The sequence below is a fragment of the Cheilinus undulatus genome, linkage group 1, assembly GCF_018320785.1.
Source record: "Cheilinus undulatus linkage group 1, ASM1832078v1, whole genome shotgun sequence".
NCBI classification, from domain to species: domain Eukaryota; kingdom Metazoa; phylum Chordata; class Actinopteri; order Labriformes; family Labridae; genus Cheilinus; species Cheilinus undulatus.
This window is the reverse complement of record NC_054865.1, coordinates 33,273,190-33,294,953: the sequence shown is the minus strand read 5'-3', so window position 1 is coordinate 33,294,953 and position 21,764 is coordinate 33,273,190. Positions and strand designations below refer to the sequence as shown.

Below are 21,764 nucleotides of genomic sequence, written 5' to 3'. Positions count from 1 at the left end.
GCTGTATTGATATGGAGAAAAGGATCAACATTTTGGAAGCCCCCTGAAAATGTATTGCAATTTTTATTTTGACTATAATTTTTGTTGGGGTGGGAGGGCTGAGGAACATTTTAGTGGGACTCCAGGCCTAACAACATGGCCTGTGATTGTCCTTTTGTGCTTGCAGCTTTGAGTTGCTAAGGTGACTGATGTCAGCATTGTCATTACCTGAAGCTTGCATGTATGGAGCCTGGGTCTGTTGAAGGTGGTAATGCTGTTTGAGCTGTGATGGCCATGTATTAGGATAAGAAAGATAAAGAATACCTGTGAGAGCTAACATGGGGGGTGGTTCTGGGATGCTGGAGATCTCTCTTCAGCCCTCTAGAGGTGTCTTGAGACTAACTGAAGGAAACACTAGCAAAGGAGGGTTCCCTCTTAGTGAAGAGCTGGCTTCTTGCTGCCCATTGGTATGCACTGTTGACTTGTGGAGGCCAATAGTAAGGGCTTAACTGAGGTTAGGGATTTCAACACTGGGCACTTATCCTTTTTGTAGGGAAAAAGTGTCATGTGTTTACTTAATAAACAGTTTTCCCTATAATTATATTTTAAAAGATAGTAATTTGACTGGCCTAAAAGAGAATACATACAGATTAAACATCTAATCAGATTCATTTGTGAAATCATTACAATGCTTGTAAAACAGTTCTATATCATCTTACCTCATATTTTCTACATTAAGTTTGATTTTTACACCTGTTTAATATCACTGACTGCACCACTCTGTCCTGTTGTGTGTTGTTTTGTTTGTGGCCTACGTTTTTTGGTTATTTTTTGCAACGCCTTGATCAGAATTTCAAGTGCAGATTTCTATTTTTCCACATGATATTAAATATTTTTATTCACTTTTATCAGAAACAGTATGGGTCATTTTGCCCCCTCCCCTGTTTTCTATCCCCTTACGCTCGTTCAACATGTGAAGTCACTCATTTCTTTGTATAAAGTTATTATATAAATTATAATGAGCTTATGAAGTCAAAAAGCAATGACAGGTTAACCCACCAGACAACTGTTTATCCGACTATTTTTTATGTAAGCTACTTTCAGAAAAACATTTCTCTTCTGCCCCTCGTCCGTCACCATGTCTGTTTCCAACCTGTTTGTTGTTAATCGTCATTCCTGGTGGAATAAAAAAAATATCAGTGTAGTGTCGTTTTAATTTCTCAAATAACAGCACAAAATCCACTAATACCAGGAGACAAGAGGGCAACATTTGCCATTTAAACGCTCTTTCATTTGAATAATCTTTCATAGGACGTGATTAAAGCTCGGCTGCTGTGACGTAAGCGAGCTTTAGGTGAGTCTCGCGCAGCCAGCACTGCTTTCCTGCTCTTCCTCGCGCGCCCCTCCTGTCTTCGTGAAAAGATACGATGAAATCGCTCGCGCTCGCTGTCATCATCATCAGCGCCGCCCTGTAGAGAGAGAGAGAGAGAGAGAGAGAGCTCCAGGCCCCCCCTCCCCACCTAACAACAACCCCAACCCCGCAGGCTCGAGCACAACGACCCCACCCCCCAATCCCCTCTGAGAGGAGACGGAGCGAGAGAGGCGCATACGGAGTCACGGAGAAACGACCGTTTCGGGATCCCGGCTCTGTTTAGCCCTCAACCCGGGCCTAATGCTGTAGCAGACCGCGCAGGAAGAGAGCTCGAGCGAGAGACAACGCACTGATTGAGAGTCGGCGAGGGACAGGGCGGACCGGAGAGACGACGGGATTGCTCATTCGCCTGGAAACATGGGATGTACACTGAGCGCCGAGGAGCGCGCTGCTCTGGACCGGAGCAAGGCCATCGAAAAAAACCTGAAAGAGGACGGGCTGGTCGCCGCAAAGGACGTCAAGCTGCTGCTGCTCGGTAAGAGAAGAGCCTCTCACGCCGCGGGGCTGCAGCGCCTCAGCTCGGCACGGCTCGGTCTGGTTGTGGTGGGGCTGCATGGGGCGGAGGTGCTCTCCGTGGTACTGATTTCACTGCCGGCTCTCACTCTGCCTTCCGTTTTTTTTTACAGGCGGCGGAGAGTCCGGCAAAAGTACCATCGTCAAACAGATGAAGTAAGTGCTAAATCTCGAATCTGTTTCTGCTTGTTTTAACCCTCTCCGGTGCAGTCAGAGTAAAAGGCCCGAGATTGCGCCTCCCCTATCTGTGCTAAGGCAGGTTGAGCCGCCATGTTCCGAGAGGCCGTAGCCCCGGAGGAGTGCCGGTGACTCGAGCACCTCCTGCAGACCGACAGTGAGGTTGCGGAGGCCGCACCGGTGCGTCCCAGGGTGCTGTTCACTGCTGGGGTGCTGAAATGTAGTTAACCAGGGTTTGTCTTTACCACAGGGACTGTGCGACTGGGGGATAGGTGGGTGTTGTTCCTCTGTGCGCGTGGGTGCGCGCGCTTGTGCGTGCATGTGTGTGTGTGTGTGAATTACATTGAGGTCACTACAGCTCCATTAGTGAATACCTCTGCTTTTAATCTTAATGGCTTTAAGTGCCCGATATCGCCGGGAGTACTTTGCCTATAAAGCGGATTTACGCAGAAATATGGCTTCTAAAACCACATCTAAACCTTCCCCTGTCTAAGCTAAATCACTCTTTGATGTTTTAAATCACTGTTGTTGTTTTCTATAAACCTCTTAGTTAAGTTTCTAGATGTTTCAGACCGGCCAAAGACTCGGTCCCATTGTATGTGTCGTCTCATGAAACCTTTCTCCAGTGTTTTTATGGGTCTAGCAGTGTTCCTCCGTCCTGCTCAGCGCATCCCCCGGCCTGCAATGCACTGACTGCACCCTCCCTCCCTGCTTCCTCCTCTTTCCTTCACCTCATTACCCTCCCTGTGCTCCCTGGTTGTCCATAACTCACTGCTGTGCCCTGAACGCAACACACACAGCCTGAGTATGTTTACAAACACTTTTCAGGGTTTGTTTTAGCCAAAGCAGGCAACAGATGATGAGATTTACTACACACTGTGGGCCATAAAGACAGATACTTGAAGATAAATGTGTCATCACCATCGCCATACAGGTTAACAGTTGTTTGATGCAGGCCTGGTCGTGGTAGATCCACTACTTCAGGCGGTGAATGATTCTGAATTATTATTTTGAACACAAGTAGTTTAGTCTCATGCATAAATGGGTACACATGACAGAAGTTAGAATATTTAGATTAAACAACATAACCTCAGTGATGGGTGATGTTCTGCTAACCAGGATCGTCAGTTACAGCTGCAGGATGTCACTGGTGTCTATTTTTATACTTTACAGTTTTCAGACTCTGTGATTGGTCAGCCTAAGTTTCATCACTCACATACTGTGAAATTAGCTTAAACTCTTAGTAAAATTAAAAATCACTCTGCAAGGCTTATTAATTAAGAATCATTTCCCATGTACTGATGACAAAACCACCGGGTTCTGGTTTCATTGTTTTAACTTTTTGTCGATTTCTTTGATGTTATGTTATTTTAATATTTATTATTACCTTGTGGGGCCTATTTGCTTTATATATGCATAGGATACTGACTTAGGCCTTGATGCATCTCAGGCCTAAACATTGGTTATTATATTATCAGAGCTACAGCGATTAGCTGATTATTCAACTGGTGGATTTATAGGACACATATTATCAAATACCATGAAACGAATACTCTTCATTCTAACAATTACTGGTTCATTTTCAATGTTGTATTGAAGAGCTAACATGCTAGCATAATGAATACCTTTGGGTTTTGACCCAGAAATTTGAAATTGGTTCCTTATTTTGGGTTGCTGCAGGCAGCGTTCGTAATATGTCTTTTACTGCTTTTTTACGTCTTTATCTGCAGATTAATGTTAAAATTTGATGTTGATTTTCATGTTTTGGGATCATGTGGCACTTTCAGGCCAGACCAGACTTTGCGACTTCTTAGAACGTGCACTAATGTGAGAAATAGAAGTAAAAAACATTTCCTCCTCTTTATCTGCCTCCTCAAACGTCAGTAAATCATCTCAAAACAGGTCAGGAGAAGCTACTGAGTTTAAAAGTGGACTGCGGGTCATTTATAGAGAAGTTATGAGTGATCATTTTATTGGACCCAGCGTGATCGAGGTCAGGGTGATGGTGTGCTGATGGATAATTGAATGTTGACCAGATTATCAGGAGTTTAAACTGTGCCATACTGGATGAAACAGTAGAGTCCTGTTTAGTCTGATTGATTAGTGCTCTGACTGATTCCACTCTATTGCACATCATACATTATAAATGGCTTAAATATCACATTACTGTCCAATTACAGATCACAGGCTGAGAATGTGATCAATTCCCATCCCATTTGGCACCGACACACTTGAAGATGCATTTTAAGACATAGAGATAGAGGGAGAAAGAACTGATTAACTCATATTGCTGAGGTTGTTACCAGGAAGGAAGGAATCATTGAAATATTTTAGAAAAGCTCTGATGGAATATGTAGAGCTCTTATTGTGAACGGACAGTTGTCTGGGTCTGCAGAAGCATATGGATAAGTGTGACTTTTCCTCTTTAGTCCATGCTTGATGCTAACATCTGTGTGCGCATGCAGGATTATCCATGAAGATGGCTTTTCTGGGGATGATGTGAAGCAGTATAAGCCTGTCGTCTACAGCAACACCATCCAGAGCTTGGCTGCCATCCTCCGAGCCATGGACTCACTGGGCATCGAGTTCGGAGACAAGGATAGAAAAGTTAGTGTCTAGATTCTCCTCCTGCTCCATTATCTAGAGATCCTTACATGTGTTCAGGAAGAAACATCCAATTAATTCACAGTATCTGCTTGGGCCAACATAGTAGTTTTAGTCTATTTGCAATTTTAAAAAGCATTTTCATATTTTTTTATAGTCATATTTTCTTGTGTCTTATATAAAATTTTTGATAGCTTTGTGTGAGTTAAGGTGTTTTATGACTCAAATATTGTAGAATGAGTGTTTTCTGTAAATATTTGATGAATATAAAGACTTGAACATAATAAAGACTACTATAACTAGAAACCTTAAAAGTCAGCCTTGAAAATATCTAAATTATCTTGAGTTATTAATTTAAAGAAAACCACTGTTTATTCGTACCAGTAACATTTCATAACGTTTCATAAAGCATTCCAACAAGTGCTAAATTATAAATATAATAATATATTTGTGTAATGAATCTGTGCAGGCGGATGCTAAGCTGGTTTGTGATGTGGTAAGTCGTATGGAAGACACAGAGCCGTACTCTGCAGAGCTTCTCACAGCCATGAAGCGCGTTTGGGCCGATGCTGGAACTCAGGAGTGCTTCAATCGTGCCCGAGAATACCAACTGAATGACTCTGCTCAATAGTGAGTGTCCCAAAACGACTCTAAAACTCTCTTTCACCGTGTCATCCACTTATCTAATCCAATGCCTTGTTGATTTTTGTCCCTCAGCTACCTGGACAGTCTAGACCGGATTGGGGCGGCAGATTACCAGCCCACAGAGCAGGATATCCTGCGAACCAGAGTGAAAACCACCGGTATCGTCGAAACCCACTTCACCTTCAAAAACCTTCATTTCAGGTTGTTTACACATGCAGTGGTTCCAAGATAGTCATGACAGCTTGGCCTTTATTTAAGGTGTTTTGTCTGAGACTGGACTGACTTTCTGCTCTTTTTTCCAGGCTTTTTGACGTTGGAGGTCAAAGATCAGAGAGGAAGAAGTGGATCCACTGCTTTGAAGACGTGACAGCCATTATCTTCTGTGTCGCCCTGAGCGGATATGACCAGGTGCTCCATGAAGATGAAACAACTGTAAGTATGACTCACTTAATTCAATCTGAATCTCTCTGCCGCACAGTCCATGGAGGCTTTGACTGCTCTTATAGGCTGATAAAGGGGAACCATGGTGGATAAAATGCAGATCAGATACTACAACATCTACAGTTACACTCTGTTTGCACAGATTCTCTCATAATTGGCAATTTCCCTCTCATTTACTTCTTTATGCTCATTATTCTAGTCTGCATCCATTCTGTTTATAAACACATTTAACAGTCAGTAGCTGAAGATAAACAATACATGGGCCAGACTTTTACGTTGAACCATTTCCACAGTTTTTTTTGTAATTTTACCGCCTTGTCTCACAAAGCTTTTCAGCTTTTGCAAACATCCAGTATCTTTAGACTGCTGTTAGGAATAAAGAAAAAAATTACTAAATGGCATAACGGTTGAACTTCTTTTATCATTTTTTGTTACTTTTCTTCCTCACTGATTTTAACTGTATCCATAGGTGTTTAGTATCTTACACAGATGCTTTTTGATGGGTAAACGAGAAAAAATATGACTGCTTTAAACACGTCATTTCAGTCGCAAATACCATTGTTATGTATAGACAGTTAATATGTTATGATTGTTACACTACTCCATTTTTTTATTCCTCCTGCAGAACCGCATGCACGAATCTCTCATGCTCTTTGACTCCATCTGCAACAACAAATTCTTCATCGACACCTCCATCATCCTCTTCCTTAACAAGAAGGATCTGTTTGCTGAGAAGATCAAGAAGTCCCCACTTACGATCTGTTTTCCAGAATATACAGGTGAGAGTCATTTCATTTCAGCGCTGAGCTGCTTTACTGAGACCAACACTCGTCCCTCATGCTGTTTGTTTCTCTGTTTCCTCTCCCAGGTGCTAACACTTATGACGATGCCACTGCATATATTCAGGTTCAGTTTGAGAGTAAGAACCGCTCTCCCAATAAGGAGATCTACTGTCACCTGACCTGTGCCACAGACACAGGAAACATCCAGGTAGTGTTTGATGCTGTCACTGACATCATTATTGCAAACAACCTTAGAGGGTGTGGCTTATACTGAGGCCTGGCCAAGCACAGAGGTTGTCATGGAGAGTATGAGGTGTTAATAATGATAATTTTGATGATACTTAAAACACATAAATATGTAATTCTACACGTCCAAATGGACCCAAAGAGCTGCCGTCAGACACCACACTGGATTATTGCCATGATTTGTTCCCTTCCTCTTTTTATTTTCAATATACAACCCCACTTTTGTCTTTTCAACCTGTGTTTTTGAGTTGAATGTTTCATGTTCCGTTGATGACTGTGTCAACGACTGGTAAGGTCAGGAGCGGCAGCACCAGGGTTATATTCACCCGGAGCCTTGTTTTTTTGCGAACCCGGCCCAGAAATATAACTTGAGGAGTGTGCAATGTCATTTTTAAACCACGGTGTGGCACACAGTCCCATTCTCTATGCGGCATTTTTATGTGCACGTCTTGAGGCGTTTCTATCTGTACTGAATATAGCCTGTTGTGCTGCGTTTGAAGAGCTGCTGTGTGTGTGTGTGTGTGAAGGTGGAGATGATAATGTTGTTGGGGAGGTTGCTGAGGGTCATGATTGGGAAAGGAGGCTATTTTAACTTTCACAAGGGACAAAGCTCCCCTCTCCTTCAGATCCACTCATGACTGAGTCGCCTGCAGGTCTGTTCCTCTCTTTTTCACTTTGAAACATAATGAAAGAGATGATTCTTCTGTTCGGAGAGGCCGTCTGTTTCTATTGGCCTTCTGTAGCATGAGGAAACGCCTGTCAGCCAATGAAATTAAATAGCTAAAACCCTGTCATATCAGTGCCATCTATCTGATGACAGGCAGGGGGATTAGGATCAGAAATTATAATTCATTCTCATCATTATTTAAGTCACAGATATAACATTTTATTATCATCGAATGATTTATTTATTTAAGCCTCATGCCCTACATGCCTCCTCCTACCTCCTGAATTCCCGTGCCACATATTTATTTCCTGTGATGAAACACTGAGGTACACAGATACCTGACTACGGTTCAGAGGGTAGGAAGCAGCCCTCCAATGACATCTTGTTCTCTGTGTGGTGCTTTACCCTTCGATGTGAAACTGTGTAGAAGTAGAAGACTGCACTATAGGAGAACAATATCATTTGAGGCAGCCTCTGTATGAGGAGTCGAGGGGGGTTTTGCAGAACTCCCCTGATCAGAAAACAGGGAACTTTTTATCCACCCCCTTCCCTTCTTCCTCCTCACTCGTCTGTCACATTTCTCTTTTCACAGAGAAAAAGTACAGCTCTCCATTTTCACCTGTGCACCCAGAAATCATCCTCCCATCCCTGTATACTCTTATCTATCACATATCAGTCCTCATATCCTACTCTCCATCTTCACCTTAAAAGCACCGTACTGTATATATATTATGATTATACCAGATTTTTTTTTACTGTGAATGTTTTTGTGCTGCACCCCATCCTATTTGGTAGTTTTATTGGTTGCTCTCATGTGGAATGTTTGTGCTGAGCCAATCGAATGTTGTGTTTACATTAAAGCCACACTTTTCCTAACTATCCCTGCGTCAGTGCTTTGAGTCTGATTACTGTGAGGGTTTGATAACAATCGCAGCAAAAGTTTAAATACATGCTAACCGTCCTTTAATCTGTGCAGAGAATTAAGGTTAGCCCAGGAAATTAGGCTGAACGTTATGAGAATGGACTGCTTTTAATGCTTCACTGCCAGGTGAGCACAGCTGTGTATTTATTGTTATATGTATAAAAAGATTGGGAGCAAGTTTTGCATGGCAGTAGGGCAGCACTTCGTGAAATGTGGCGGATGGCGCGGATCAGAGGCATTTTTCACAGCGGCTCTCAATTTATTAGGTTAAAAGTGTTCCATCAGCACAGACGAGGAGCTATTCATATATTGAACGACTAGGCTGGATCAGCTGTCTGACCTGCTTCTGTCACTTTAATGGGTATGATGTTCATTACTGTTCTGTTTCACTGACAGCCCTAGAGCTCCTCTCTCAGTCCCAGTGTGTCCTCATTTCCCACAGCCAGGCACAGGTTAAAAGGTTGGAGCTTCCCATGTGGCGCAGTTACACTTTAATTACATTTTAAAGGGAATATCATTATTTTTAACACATTATTCAAATAAACCGTTTAACATATGTACATACAAACCATGCCTTTAAAAAACAGGCCAACTCTCTGATACAGACTGACATCAGAACAGTGAAGAGCAGAAGTCTGAAACCAAACTGAAACCACTAAGATCATCATTGTTCCACGCTTAAAATAATCCAAAGCTCCTTCCCATGTCCATCCACACAAATTTGGATAAGCCTGACCTGTGCAGAGCATCAGAAGGTGAGTAACGTACTGCAAGCACTGATAAACTAGTGCTCTGCTACATGAGTTACAGTCTAAGCCTCTTGATATCTTCACTTCTGAAGTCGATACGCAGGGCCAGAACCTGGCGAACCTCTGCCGGGGTCAGCCGCCATGTCAGGGGGCCTGAGTTTGGACCCCAGTAGTCCAAGATCTCAGTCACCTGAAAAACAGAGAAAAAAGCATAAGACTGTGTTAAAACAAAAGTGCATTTAGACTCTAAATGCAGTTTTTTTATTCATTTATTTTTTTTTTTTTAGCTTTTATGGCTTTATTTTGAAAGGGCAGTGGATAAAGGAGGGCACTGGGAACAGAGAGTGAGGAATGATATTCAGTAAAGGAGCTAAAGGTCAAGCTTGAACCCAGGCAACCCTTTTGGAGGACTAGAGCTTCTGTATATGGGGCATGACCTAACTGATAGGCAAACAACATCCCAAATGAACACATACTTTTGAAAAACATACTTAAAAGTGAAAGGATTTAAAATGTTGATAAAGCCATTTGTGAGTGCCATCCTTTATAAAATATAACCTAATTGTTATCCATCCTCATTTTAATGCCATCTTTTTTTTTCTAAATGTTTTGCAACAAAGGTCTCAGACCTGACTTACAAACTGGGAAGTGATTTCAGCTTCTCAAGACACTAAAGTCTCCATTTATTGTTGCATTTGGTATAGAGGAAAAATAGTAGAAATGTTTAATACTTGTGAACTATTATTTTATGACAATAAATGCATTTCAAACTGTAATTTGAGCTCCTGAATAAAAATTGCAATATATACAATAATATATGTAATGATGACTGCAAAAAGGGACTACTTGAAGAAAAGCAAAGGTAGCTCAAATTTGTACTCAGTCTTTACCAAATTAAAATTGAGGCACTGGTATAAATTGCCATTGAATGGTTTATTTACTGCTGATCATGCTGTGTTTGTGTGTGATCTGAATTACCCTCTCCAGATTAAGAATAGTGGCCATTTGTGTGAGACGAGCAAACTTGTCCCTGATGGTCCAGGTGGTCACAGTGGTGAGGTACGCCACCAGAGACCGAAGCTCTTTATCAAACTGCAGCCCTCCGAGCTGTAACAAGACATGAGCAAAATATCAGAAAAGGAGGATTTGATGTGGATCCAAAAACTGTGTGCATTCATTTCGAGGTTTCCTGTAATCTCTCTGTGCAGAGAAGCTGTCGTGCAGAGTGGAAGCATCCTCTCCTGCAGGCCTTTCTGGACTCATTAATAAATCATTGCTAGAGGATTTTCACCACGTGTGTCAATGATGTGATGTGACGCGGCGCGGAGGGAACCAGCTGCCACCTTGTGGCTGAGCTCTGCTGCTCACCCTGCTGAAGGAGCATTTCAGGACGGTCTTCTCCATTTCAATAGATATTAGGCTGGTCATCAGGCTGGTCAGAGTGTCGTAGATGACCGGAGATAGAGCCGTCTGGTGAGGTCAGAGTCAGAAGATTAAAACACAGATGGGAAGAAAACACTTGTATTGATGTATTAAAGCTGAAATCAGATGGTGTACCTTGAACTCTGCCATAAGCTGCTCCAGGTTTACAATGAGCTGCTGCACCCAGGGGTCATTAGCTTCATAATCGTTAAATTCCTCCTGTGAGAGGCACAAACACATACAGTGACACGTTCAATGACCTCTGATTTATCTTTGTTTTTATTCTGGGAACATTACCTCCTCTATGTTGTGTGAGATAGACAGGAAGCTGCTGATCCAGGGCTTCACCTGAGGCTTTATTGCGGTAGTGTTCAATTCAGTCAGGCCCTCCTGTGAATTAAAACCTTATCAGTAAATGAAACTTTCAGCAAGAAGGGAAATATCACATTTCCATCACAGGATATACGGTGCCTATAAAAGGATTCAGCGCTTTGGATGTTTTACCCTTTTATTGATTTATAAATCAATCATGGTCAATGTAATTTGGCTTTTTTGACAAAAAGTTACAAAAACTCTTTCTATCTAGACTTCTATCTGTTGTGTCAATTAAACAAAAATATGTAATCTAAAATAAGAGACTGCATGAATATTCGACCCCTTTAAAGTGACTGACATAATTCAACAGAGTGCTAGCCAGTTGATGCTAGTAGCCAAGGGTACATCTACTAAATACTGACTTGAATGGTTGAATATTTGAGTGGTCACTAATTTGACATTTCATATTTAATTTGATTGACATTACTTTGTAGAAATCTGTTTTTATTTTGACATTAAAGATTTTTTTTGTTAAAAAAGGTTAATTTCCCAATTAAATTGGACTGTCTGTTAAACAAAACCCACTGTTTTTTCCCAGTGTACCATCCAGCAGTGGCGCCACTAGCCATATTCCTATTTGCAGTAAGTGTATATGATACATTCGTTGATTTTTTTTTATTTAAAAAGTCTAATTACATTGAACTTGATTGACTTATAAAATCTAATACTTTGTGTAAACAAATAAAGAACTGTAACAAGGGTCTGTACTCATTCCTCTTTAAAAAGATGTAACACTGGGTATTTGAGAAGCTGTCATAATAAAGGTATTTAAAAAAAAAAAAAAAAAAAATAGATTCTCAAACAAGAGTTGTCTGTTACCCCTTCTCTGTTCCCAGTGATCAAAGCTAATCCTTCAAATACCCCTACTGTTGATAGAATCAATACATGGCGTGTAGTTAAGACTATAAATAAGAAAAATAAAAAAATCTGACTAGAAGTGATCAATGTCTGTTTATGTGTCTGCTACCTGTAAGAGATCCTTGAACTTGGCAGATGTGTTGACAAGGTCTGACAAACAGCTTTCTATCTTTGCTTGGTCACCAGAGCCAGTGCCCTGACTGAACAACTTGGAACAGTCGCTCTGAGGGTAGGGGGAAGAAAACAGTAAATATTTAACATGGTAAACTCTAAATGAAGACATCTAGCAGATGTGAAACCTACCTCCAGATTCCTCTTTAAGGTTGTGATGTTCTCACTGCACACCTCAACATTATTCAAGGTCACCTGAGACAAAAAGAAAACAATGTCACTTGATTTCTGCAGGTTTCATTTTCTGTTGATTATCATATATCACTCCTAAATCAGAGGTGTCCAAACATATTTCACTGAGGGCTGCACAGAAAATTTAAGGATGACTCGGCCACTTTGATATACCTCACCTTTACTGTATTTAAGTTAGTAAAACCAATCAAATGCAAGTACAAATATGCAGCGCTTAGCAGCTGAAAATGCTTAAAGAAAAACCGCCTACATCACAGTTTTCATTCAATGGCTGACAAGACAAATCACCAGTAACTGTTAACAGAGGTGGAAAAAGTACATGACTGTTGTACTCAAGTAAAAGTACAGTTACTCTGCATAAAACTTACTTAAGTAGAATTTAAAGTACAGATTTCAAAATGTACTCAAAAAGTACACGTATCCCAAAAAACTTCTCATTTACAGTAATCTGAGTAGAGGTAATTAGACACTTTCCACCTCTGACTGTTAAGGATTTAAGGGTGGCCAATCAGATTTCACAAGTCCATGGTTGGCACTGGCTACCACTGGATCACCCCTGGTCAGGATGAGATTAATGCTCTTTTCAACAAAGAGGGGAAGGAAATAAGTGTGATACACATATTTAATCAGACCTTTTGATACTTTTGTCTTTGTTCATCAAGGATTTTGAATCTTGATATCCTTTTTGATTTGGTTGACAAAGTTTACCATTTAGGTTGATGTCTCAGTTTAGCCATGAAAAAATCATGGCAATAAATTCTTCTTGACAAAATATTTGTTGTTTACAGAATTAAAACAGCAGCACTTCCAAGTGTAAAAACTAAGAAGTACAATGCAGTGTGGTACAAGATCCCTGTTCCAGTGCAGGCCATGTTTCATCTTATTTATAAATTTCCCAGTGGGCCAATTAAAAATGATCCATGGGCTGCATATGGCCAGCAGGCTGTAATTTGGATACCCTTGTTCTAAATTAGACATTAGCTTTTAAGTGGTTGACAAGAAAGTGTATGGCACTGCTTTAACTGTTTGAAGCTGCTTAAACTGGTCCTTTTTTCCCAAATTTACTTTCACAAACAGATGAAAAGGTTTTAAAAATGTTCTATTCAGAGACTTTCTGAAAATTCAAGCTCAAATTACAGGTTTTTTTTAATTGTATCTGATTTCTAACTTCAGTTACTTCAGCTTTTGTAAAAAGGCATGATAAAAAAAAAAGCCTAAGTATTTTGCCTCACTGTCTGACATCTGCTGTGGAACTCCAAGAAAGTAAGGCATGCATGTTTCTGTGTTTGTGTGTATTATTTAGTGTTTGTGTGTGTGTATTAGCCCATTACCAGAAAAGCAGCCTTGGCGTTCTCTGTGCTCTCAATGCCCAGCGTGTTGAACTTCCCCTGCTGTAAGCTGCTCTGCATCAGACTGACCGCACTGCTCACACCACGCTGGATGTCCTGAAGTGTCGTAGCGGGGAAGCCCTGCCGCAGTTTGTTATATAACACCTCCCTGTCAGATGAGACAACAAAGAGTTCACACAAGCGTAAGAAGTGATCTTTAGTCTGAGAAAAAGAGACAAGGAATAAGAATAAATCAAAAGAGAGTAGGGTAAATGAGCACCTGAAGTCAGACTCCAGCACAGAGTTGGCATGGTTGATCATAGCACAAAGGCAGTCGATGCTGGAACTGGATAACGCCCTACTGATGCACTTCTTTACTATGTAGAAACAGTCATCAACCATGCTGGACGTCAGCTGACCCTTTTCATATGTATCCATGGTAACAGCCTATGAAGGAATCAATATGAAGAATCAATTCATTTAATGTTAAATTTATATTTTTTGATGAGGTACTATTACAACCCTTAAACGCTTTCATAGAATTTGATTTCTCCTAATTTCAGATGTATCCTTTTAGGAAACATAATAACCTCGCTGATAAATTTTCTGTTTTTCAGTATAATCTTTTGAGATCAGAATTTAAAAAATGTTATTTACAATCTTTGAGAGGCAAAAATGGTCAGTGATTGATGATGAAATTATAGTTTTAATACAGTACATATTCTGCTATCACAAGTAACTGACCAAGAGAATTGCTTAAATACTGTCAGTGTTGGAGATCTATAGTGATGTTTGATAAAATCTCCTCTTGCTTACTTTCTTCTGGATTTTCCCTGACTTTTACTAATATAATGAGCCAAAGGGAGGATTTTTATATTACATGTAAATATTATTTTTCCTATTAAATATGAGCAGACTTTACCTAATGTTCAAGGCTGACAGATACAGCGATATTTGCAACTAATTCCAAATTAAACATGCAAATACTCACACATAATGTTACCTTTGTTCCTGTTAGAAAGTTGATAAATATATTTAAAAAATAAAATCAAGAGTTTAATGGTAAAGTATTTTTTTAGGAGTTTTACACTGGTTGTACCACCTGACAGTGAAAGTGTACCTGCCCACCTGTGACTTAAAATAAATATTATTATCTTTACTTGAGAAGGAGGAGGATGAGTGTTAGCAGGAGGTAAATGGATGATAAATTATGCTACAATCTGTTTTTATCGCTTCATTTCAAAATAAAATACCCATGATTACAGGACGCCACCTGTACATTTAAACTTGCAAATTTCAGGAGAATAGTTTATAGATAATCTTACTTACTTTAAAATGATAAATATTAATAATAATATAATTATAATAATTGTTCAATTCAAAGATTTCAACCATAACATCATGCCAAAGTATTCTAATTTGAATTTCTCACAATTTAAATCCCATTTTTAACAGTGTTTGTTCATGAACTTGGATGGTCACACTCCCCGACTATTTTTAGGGTATGAGATGCCAAAATATGAAATTAATTATACTATTCAAACAGGCTGAAAATGTATTCAAGCGAAGTATGTTTCATAGAATAAACGTATATGACATGAACTGAATAGATTCACACACAAAAATGTGCATGCCATGCCAATGACCCATAAACACAACTATTTAAAACTTGGCAATCTACCTTACTGACTGACTCTCTCATATAGTACTCCTCCATCGGGATGTAGTAGCCAATCAGCTCTTGCATCGTCCTGCTCAGCAAACAGTGTTTCAGTAGCTTCTCCACATTCTGATGATGCTCTGGCCAATTAAAAATGTACAAAAAACAACTCATTAATTTTTATCATTAAAATAATGACCTTCTACTTGTTAAGAAAATATATGTGCCCACTAAGCATGATGTGTTAAATCTACCCTGTGTGACACTCTGAGCATCCCCAACTTCAAAGTCAGCAATCATGCGGCGTCGGAGAAAGCGCAAGTAGAGCTCGGCACGGGCGTTCATCAGGGTCACTTCTGCCAGGACAGGGTCCAACTCCCTGTTCAGGAGGGACAAAGTTGTTAACTGAAAAACTACAGAGAAAAAGGGGGCAGGATTTTGCTGTAAAAAAACACAAACAAATACCTTGGCTCGATCCTGTCTCCTGGGATGCTCTTCATCATGCTGCTCTGGATGATCTGAAACTACAGGACACATCCAGATTCACACTGTGTTCAGGTTTGTATTATAAAAGCCAGCATGTTGAAGAGCTCATAAGCCATGTATACCATATTGTGGTATCCTCTCTGCTGGATAAACTTGTCGACTATTTTCTGGGCCTGCCGGTCACATTCCTGCTGCAGGTGAGTGATGAGTGTGTAAAGATGGCCTGGACCGTAATACGTCTCTACGATAGGTTGATGAGTCTCAACAACACGAGCGATGCCTGTGAACACATCCCAACACATTAGGAGAGTGCACTCCAGGCAAACAGGAGAAAACTACTACCACACAGAGTTTCAGATTTGTTTGTTCACCTTCCAGCAGCAGCGTCAGAGTTTCTGCAAATACCAGCGGTGCTCGCTTCTCTCCCAGTTCTCCTCCTGTAGCCAAGTGAAGGTTTTCCTCTGCCTTTGATGCAAGCTTTATGTAACATAGAGAGAAAAAAAACAAAATATCTGTCATTTTTTTCTGACTTAAAACCAAGATGGCTTCTATGACCTGTATTTTTTGTGTCATGTAATCAATTTTTAAATAATTTAACATCAGATAAACCCACACTTTAATGATTTAAGAGAAAGAAAAGCATCTTTCCACATTAGCACATTTTCCTAAAGTAAGGATTTAGCTTACACTCTAAAACTGACTAAAACAGATCAAATGTCAAAATTAGAGTTTTTGATTTCATAAACTTAAGAGAAATGCTCACTAAAGAACATTTCACCCAAGGGAATCATAGAAAAGCTCTTTGAAAGATATGTGTTCAAAGCTATCTCTGTATCCAGAATCTCAATATGAGCTTTACCGAAATACACATTTTTAAAATTCAAAGGTAAATATGTGCCAAAATAAACTTTTCAGGAAAAGTTTTTTTTTTTAAATAACAGCAGTATTGAAAGTTTTAAGATTTATTTAGAAAAGAGATGATGCAAACTACTCCTGACCTGACTGCAGAGGTATTGTCCAAAGCGGGCCAAACCCTGCTGGTGGAGGCCCAACAGAGGGAAGATCTTGAAGAAGCGTTCAACTTGTGCCAAGTCGACTGCATCAACAGCTTCGTCCAGCTTCTCAGCTACAATGACCTTCAGCTTCTGCTCCGCCTCTTGCAGCATTACGAGACTGGCATCCACTGCACTACCTGTGCAGACATGAATCATGGGAGGTGTTACAGTGAAGGCATTGGCATACACGATGCTGTATCTATTGTGCAACCTGCAATACAGCGAGGAAAATTCAGTGAGAAACAGAGTGTTTTTCACTATGACAGACAGCTAGAGGACTCATACTTTCTTCTCCTTGTCTGCTCAGCTCAATAACTGACTGGTCCAGAGAGAGGTATCGATGGATGTGAGCAGCAGCTTGTTCATAATCTTCGTTACGTAAAGCTGTCTGTACGCCATCTGTGCAGAACTTCAGATCGAGGATGTCATCAGCACGCTGGATAACGTTGTACAGCCGTGTCTATAAAACAGAAAGAGATATGGAAGAAAAGTTCTGGTATTCAAAAAATAATGCTGTTGGCAGGAAATCCTTTGTATGTTCTCACAAGAAAATGTGCTATAGAAAAAGTGCATCTGCATATAAAAGTAATTATTTACCTTGGCCAGGTCTAGCTGTCTGACTTTGCGGCTGACGTTTTCAGCCAGGCTGCAGGTAAACGTGATCATGCCTGACAGCTGACTAGCATCTCCTCCAATCAGCTGAAGGTTTGGCCTAAAGCAGAACATAGATTTTGTTCTATAAGAAACAAAGATCCTAGTGTCTGCAGCTCAGAAAAATAATAATTATCAGGTTCTTTTTGAGATTACTGATCTGAACAAACTGTACCCCATCCTCTGCAGAGTCAACATCTTCGTGTGGATCGCCCCCTCTTGTCCCACCAGTCTGTCTAGCTCAGCTTCCACTTCTTTCTGTTATAGAGGAGAAAATAAAACAAATTATTAAACACAAAATTATGGATATCATTCCAGTCTAGAGCATCTTGTTTACTAGTGCATCTCAAAAAACTAGAATATCATGAAAAAGTTCAATGTTTTTTGTCACTTGTTTCTGAAAGTGAAACCCATATATTATATAGACTAATTACACATAAAGTGAAGTATTTCAAGCCTTTATTTCTTGAAATTTTGATAAATATGGCTTACAGATAAGAAAACCCAGAATTCAGTGTCTCAGAAAATTAGAATATTACATAAAATCAATTTTTTAAAAAAAGGATATTTTAAAAAGAAATGTCAGGTTTCTGAAAAGTATGTTCATTTCTATGCCTTCAATATTCGGTTGGGCCTCCTTTTGCATGAATTACTACATCAATGCAGCGTGGCATGGAGGCAATCAGCCTGTGGCACTGCTCAGGTGCAATGGAAGCCCAGGTTGCTTTGATAGCAGCCTTCAGGTCATCTGCATTGTTGGGTCTGGTGTCTCTCATCTCCCTCTTGACAATACCCCATAGATTCTCTGTGGGGTTCAGGTCAGACCAGTTTGCTGGCCAGTCAAGCACAGTAACACCATGGTCATTGAACCAGCTTTTGGTACTTTTGGCAGTGTGAGCAGGTGCCAAGTCTTGCTGGAAAATGACTGTGGAAACTTCACTCTGGACTTCAAGCAACATGGATTCTGTGCCTCTCCACTCTTCCTCCAGACTCTGGGACCTTGATTTCTAAATGACATGCAAAATTTACTTTCATCTGAAAAGAGGACTTTGGACCACTGAGCAACAGTCCAGTCCTTTTTCTCCACAGCCCAGGTAAGACGCTTCTGATGTTTTCTCTGGTTCAGGAGTGGCTTGACGCGAGGAATGCCACATTTGTAGCCCATGTCTATTGGTGTGTGCCTTTGTCCAGCCTCAGTCCACTCCTTGTGAAGCTCCCCCAATTTCTTTAATGGATTTTTCTTGACAATCCTCTCAAGGCTGCGGTTATCCCTTATGCTGGTGCACCTTTTCCTACCACACTTTTTCCTTCCACTCAACTTTCTATGAATATGTTTGGATACAGCACTCTGTGAACAACCAGCTTCTTTAGCAATGACCTTTTGTGGCTTACCCTCCTTGTGGAGGGTGTCAATGACTGTCTTCTGGACATCTGTCAAGTCTGCAGTCTTCCCAATGATTGTGTAGCCTACTGACCCAGACTGAGAGGCCATCTAAAGGCTCAGGAATCCTTTGCAGGTGTTTGGAGTTCATTAGCTGCTTTTTCACAATATTCTAATTTTCTGAGACACTGAATTTTGGGTTTTCTTATTGGTAAACCATACTCACCAAATTTCAAGAAATAAAGGCTTGAAATACTTCACTCTATGTGTAATGAGTCTATATAATATATGGGTTTCACTTTCTGAAATGAGTGACAAAAAATATTGAACTTTTTCATGATATTCTAATTTTCTGAGATGCACTAGTACAAAATAGAATAAACTAGTAAGCACACTACAATTTCAGTGCATGACATCTCTGTTAACACACAATCATTCATTATATGGATACACAGTAATGAGATAAGTTGTACATATCTATGTTGAACTAGGGCTGGGCAATTAATTGAATTGTGTGCTTCAAAGAGTATTTTTGGGTTGTGTTTTTGGCTGTTATTAGTGTTTTTTACATGTTGCAAATTGTGCAAGTTTTACAGGAGTGCATGTAGATTGGATATTTATTTTTATTCATTGTTTTTTATTGCTATTATTTAATTTATTGTTATCATTTTACTTGTTACTGATTTATTTTTGATCTTTTAAGTTGTGGTTCAATAAATACTCAAATTTTGAAATCAATGAATAATTGCTTTTATTAATCGTGATTTCAATATCAACCAAAACAATCGTGATTATTATTTTTTGCCATAATTGTCCAGCCCTATGTTGAACAGAAAAGTTTTCAACCTAAAATTATTTTAAACTGATACATCTTAGGAAGGAATCTTTAATGTCTAGGAAAACTGAGTGACAATTTATTAGTCAAACTATTTAATTCAGTCAACAATGAAGTACTTAGAATTGGTTACTCACTGATACAGAGTTCAAATATGAGTACTTAATAACACCATAACTGCTCTTAAAATGTTGACAGTTCCTTTTATTTCCATCAGATGTTCTTCATCCCTTCCCTTGGTAGTTTACTATCAGTACTGTACATAGTTTTCATTCTCCTCTAGTCCTCTAGTCCTAGGTCATCCTAATTTCTGTTGAAAGATGACCAAACTGCAGACATGGCTCCAACTTTGGTGATAAAGTCACAGTCAGAGGTTAACATCATGCTTTAAAAAGATGCCAAGTACATTGTCTGCTTTGTTTAAAGAGTATGAGTACTTAGGCTTAGTATTGTCACTGATACCCGATACTGTTATCAGTATATGTGCAACACTAAGGATAAAAGTAATAATAGGATAAAAGTAGTTTGATGTAATTAAGTGACTAGTTGGCTGTTTGGCTGAAAGCAGGGACTTGTCCTGCTTTACACAGAATTAGTCCTGCCAACACATAAGCAGGGAAAACTTCTGATGTGAAAGTACAAGTGTGAACAAACAATTCAGGGAAATTTCAGGGCTGCTGATACAGCTCAGGAATGTATGTGCTTTACACATTTAACTTCAGTGAGATTGTCTTGGTGGAGGGGGGTGGAGTTTCCATTGTCTAACATGCGCACTTGAACGACACTATAATTAAAATGCATACATACATGCTGACATACTATATTGCAGTGTTAGAAAAATATAATATTTGTAGAACTAGAGTATGTTAGCATGCAAATCATCTTAAGTGAAAGCAGAGAATCTTAAATTCCAGTGATGGCAAAAAACGCAGACTTTCGTCGATTTTGTACTCCTTTAAACGGATGTCACATAAAGGCATGGTTGTCAGCTTAACCCTTTAGTCACTAAAACACAGCAGGGTCAGACTGAGGACAAATAGAAACATTAAATCAAATTTTAACAATAGCATCTCAGCAGATGTGATGACATGTTTTGTGTCCGACTCAAGGCTCGGTTATTTCTCTCCTGTTAAACAAATTGACAACATTGGTAAACTTCAATTCCAGTCCTTACGCTGCAAACATAGGCAATTAACTGAATTAATAGTTTGCCATAATTTAGTAAAGTCGGTGGTCTCTGTATGCATTGTTTTGAACCATCAGTGTCCCGGAAGTTTACGTAGTGACGACAGTGAATGGGAACCATGGCCACGTCAAAAAAAAAACTCCCGCAAACGGCCGTTTATACGAACCTCTTCTTCGCAGAGTTGCTGATACACCCTCTCCAGGTCCTCTAGCTCCGTCAGGCCTGAAATGGTCTCCATACTCACTGCGGATAGTGAGCCAGAGTCGCATCTTCTCGCTGTCACGGATCCGCTGTCAGCCATCTTCCGCCACCAACGTCCGGACTCAAGAAAAGCCCACGTAATCAAGACGTTAAGAGGTCCCTGGGTTATGCCTGACAGGAACCACCGCTCTACAGAAATGTGTAAGCAAAGAGGAAATAGGTCGCCTCTTGTTCTTAAAATTGATTAAACGTGTTAACAAAATCGCAATAGTATCTACAGTTGAAATAAGCACGAACCCATACACACGCCAGGGTTTGCTTTGACAGTGCGGATGCAATACCTGAGAGATATTCCAACGGGCGCTTAAACATTTAACGCATGCGCTGTGCGTATTGTCTTTTTTATTACTCGGGAGTGAATTCCAGGCAAAACACATACACACGCAGAGCAAAGTATATACTTACTCAAAGGCACGGGGGAAATCAGAATTTGCAAAAGCCTTTAAGTGTTCTAACATAATTTATTTTTTGCAACATAATTGGAACAACCCATTGAGAAGGACTGGCTAGCCGTGCCGACCTCCAAATACCATTTATTTCACTTCAAGTGGCCAGTTAAAATAAGTAGGCAAGTACTTTGCTAACAAACATGTATAGCTGTATGCTTGTCATTCCACTTTATATTCTTTGTATTAAACATAGAGATTGGGGGTTTTTCATAGTTTACTGAGGTTGTGAAGCATCTGTCTCAGAACCTTCTCACACAAGAGCAATTTGCTGCTTAAGGTACCTTTATTTTAATGCCC

At 40.0% G+C, this 21,764-nt stretch overlaps 2 protein-coding genes across 2 annotated transcripts; one reads left to right on the top strand and one right to left on the bottom strand.

Annotated features, from left to right (window-relative positions):
* Positions 1 to 1,551: 1,551 nt before the first annotated feature.
* Positions 1,552 to 8,467, top strand: gnao1b (guanine nucleotide binding protein (G protein), alpha activating activity polypeptide O, b). The gene is made up of 8 exons (XM_041785665.1): positions 1,552 to 1,886; positions 2,038 to 2,080; positions 4,567 to 4,708; positions 5,175 to 5,335; positions 5,423 to 5,551; positions 5,653 to 5,782; positions 6,417 to 6,570; positions 6,660 to 8,467. Exons 1-8 carry the CDS (start codon positions 1,769 to 1,771, stop codon positions 6,845 to 6,847), a joined length of 1,065 nt encoding a protein of 354 aa, XP_041641599.1. The 5' UTR covers positions 1,552 to 1,768; the 3' UTR covers positions 6,848 to 8,467.
* A 179-nt stretch (positions 8,468 to 8,646) lies between these two features.
* Positions 8,647 to 21,076, bottom strand: cog4 (component of oligomeric golgi complex 4). Its single transcript, XM_041785655.1, has 19 exons — positions 20,924 to 21,076; positions 17,531 to 17,613; positions 17,302 to 17,416; positions 16,990 to 17,164; positions 16,648 to 16,841; positions 16,021 to 16,126; positions 15,772 to 15,929; positions 15,629 to 15,687; positions 15,418 to 15,542; positions 15,185 to 15,303; positions 13,784 to 13,950; positions 13,507 to 13,672; positions 12,116 to 12,178; positions 11,922 to 12,035; positions 10,877 to 10,969; positions 10,715 to 10,798; positions 10,526 to 10,627; positions 10,136 to 10,264; positions 8,647 to 9,347 (listed from the first exon to the last, which is right to left on the bottom strand). Exons 1-19 carry the CDS (start codon positions 21,056 to 21,058, stop codon positions 9,213 to 9,215), a joined length of 2,322 nt encoding a protein of 773 aa, XP_041641589.1. The 5' UTR covers positions 21,059 to 21,076; the 3' UTR covers positions 8,647 to 9,212.
* Positions 21,077 to 21,764: the final 688 nt, after the last annotated feature.

Bases quoted from the DNA above. Each gene is read 5' to 3' on its own strand.
- cog4 (XM_041785655.1), bottom strand. From the start codon at position 21,058: ATGGCTGACAGCGGATCCGTGACAGCGAGAAGATGCGACTCTGGCTCA. The intron at 15,688-15,771 runs GTATACATGGCT...TGTGTCCTGTAG, and splicing joins AGAGAGGATACCACAATATG to TTTCAGATCATCCAGAGCAG. The intron at 15,304-15,417 runs GTAGATTTAACA...TTAATTGGCCAG, and splicing joins TGCTCAGAGTGTCACACAGG to AGCATCATCAGAATGTGGAG.
- gnao1b (XM_041785665.1), top strand. From the start codon at position 1,769: ATGGGATGTACACTGAGCGCCGAGGAGCGCGCTGCTCTGGACCGGAGC. The intron at 1,887-2,037 runs GTAAGAGAAGAG...TTTTTTTTACAG, and splicing joins CGTCAAGCTGCTGCTGCTCG to GCGGCGGAGAGTCCGGCAAA. The intron at 4,709-5,174 runs GTTAGTGTCTAG...GAATCTGTGCAG, and splicing joins TCGGAGACAAGGATAGAAAA to GCGGATGCTAAGCTGGTTTG.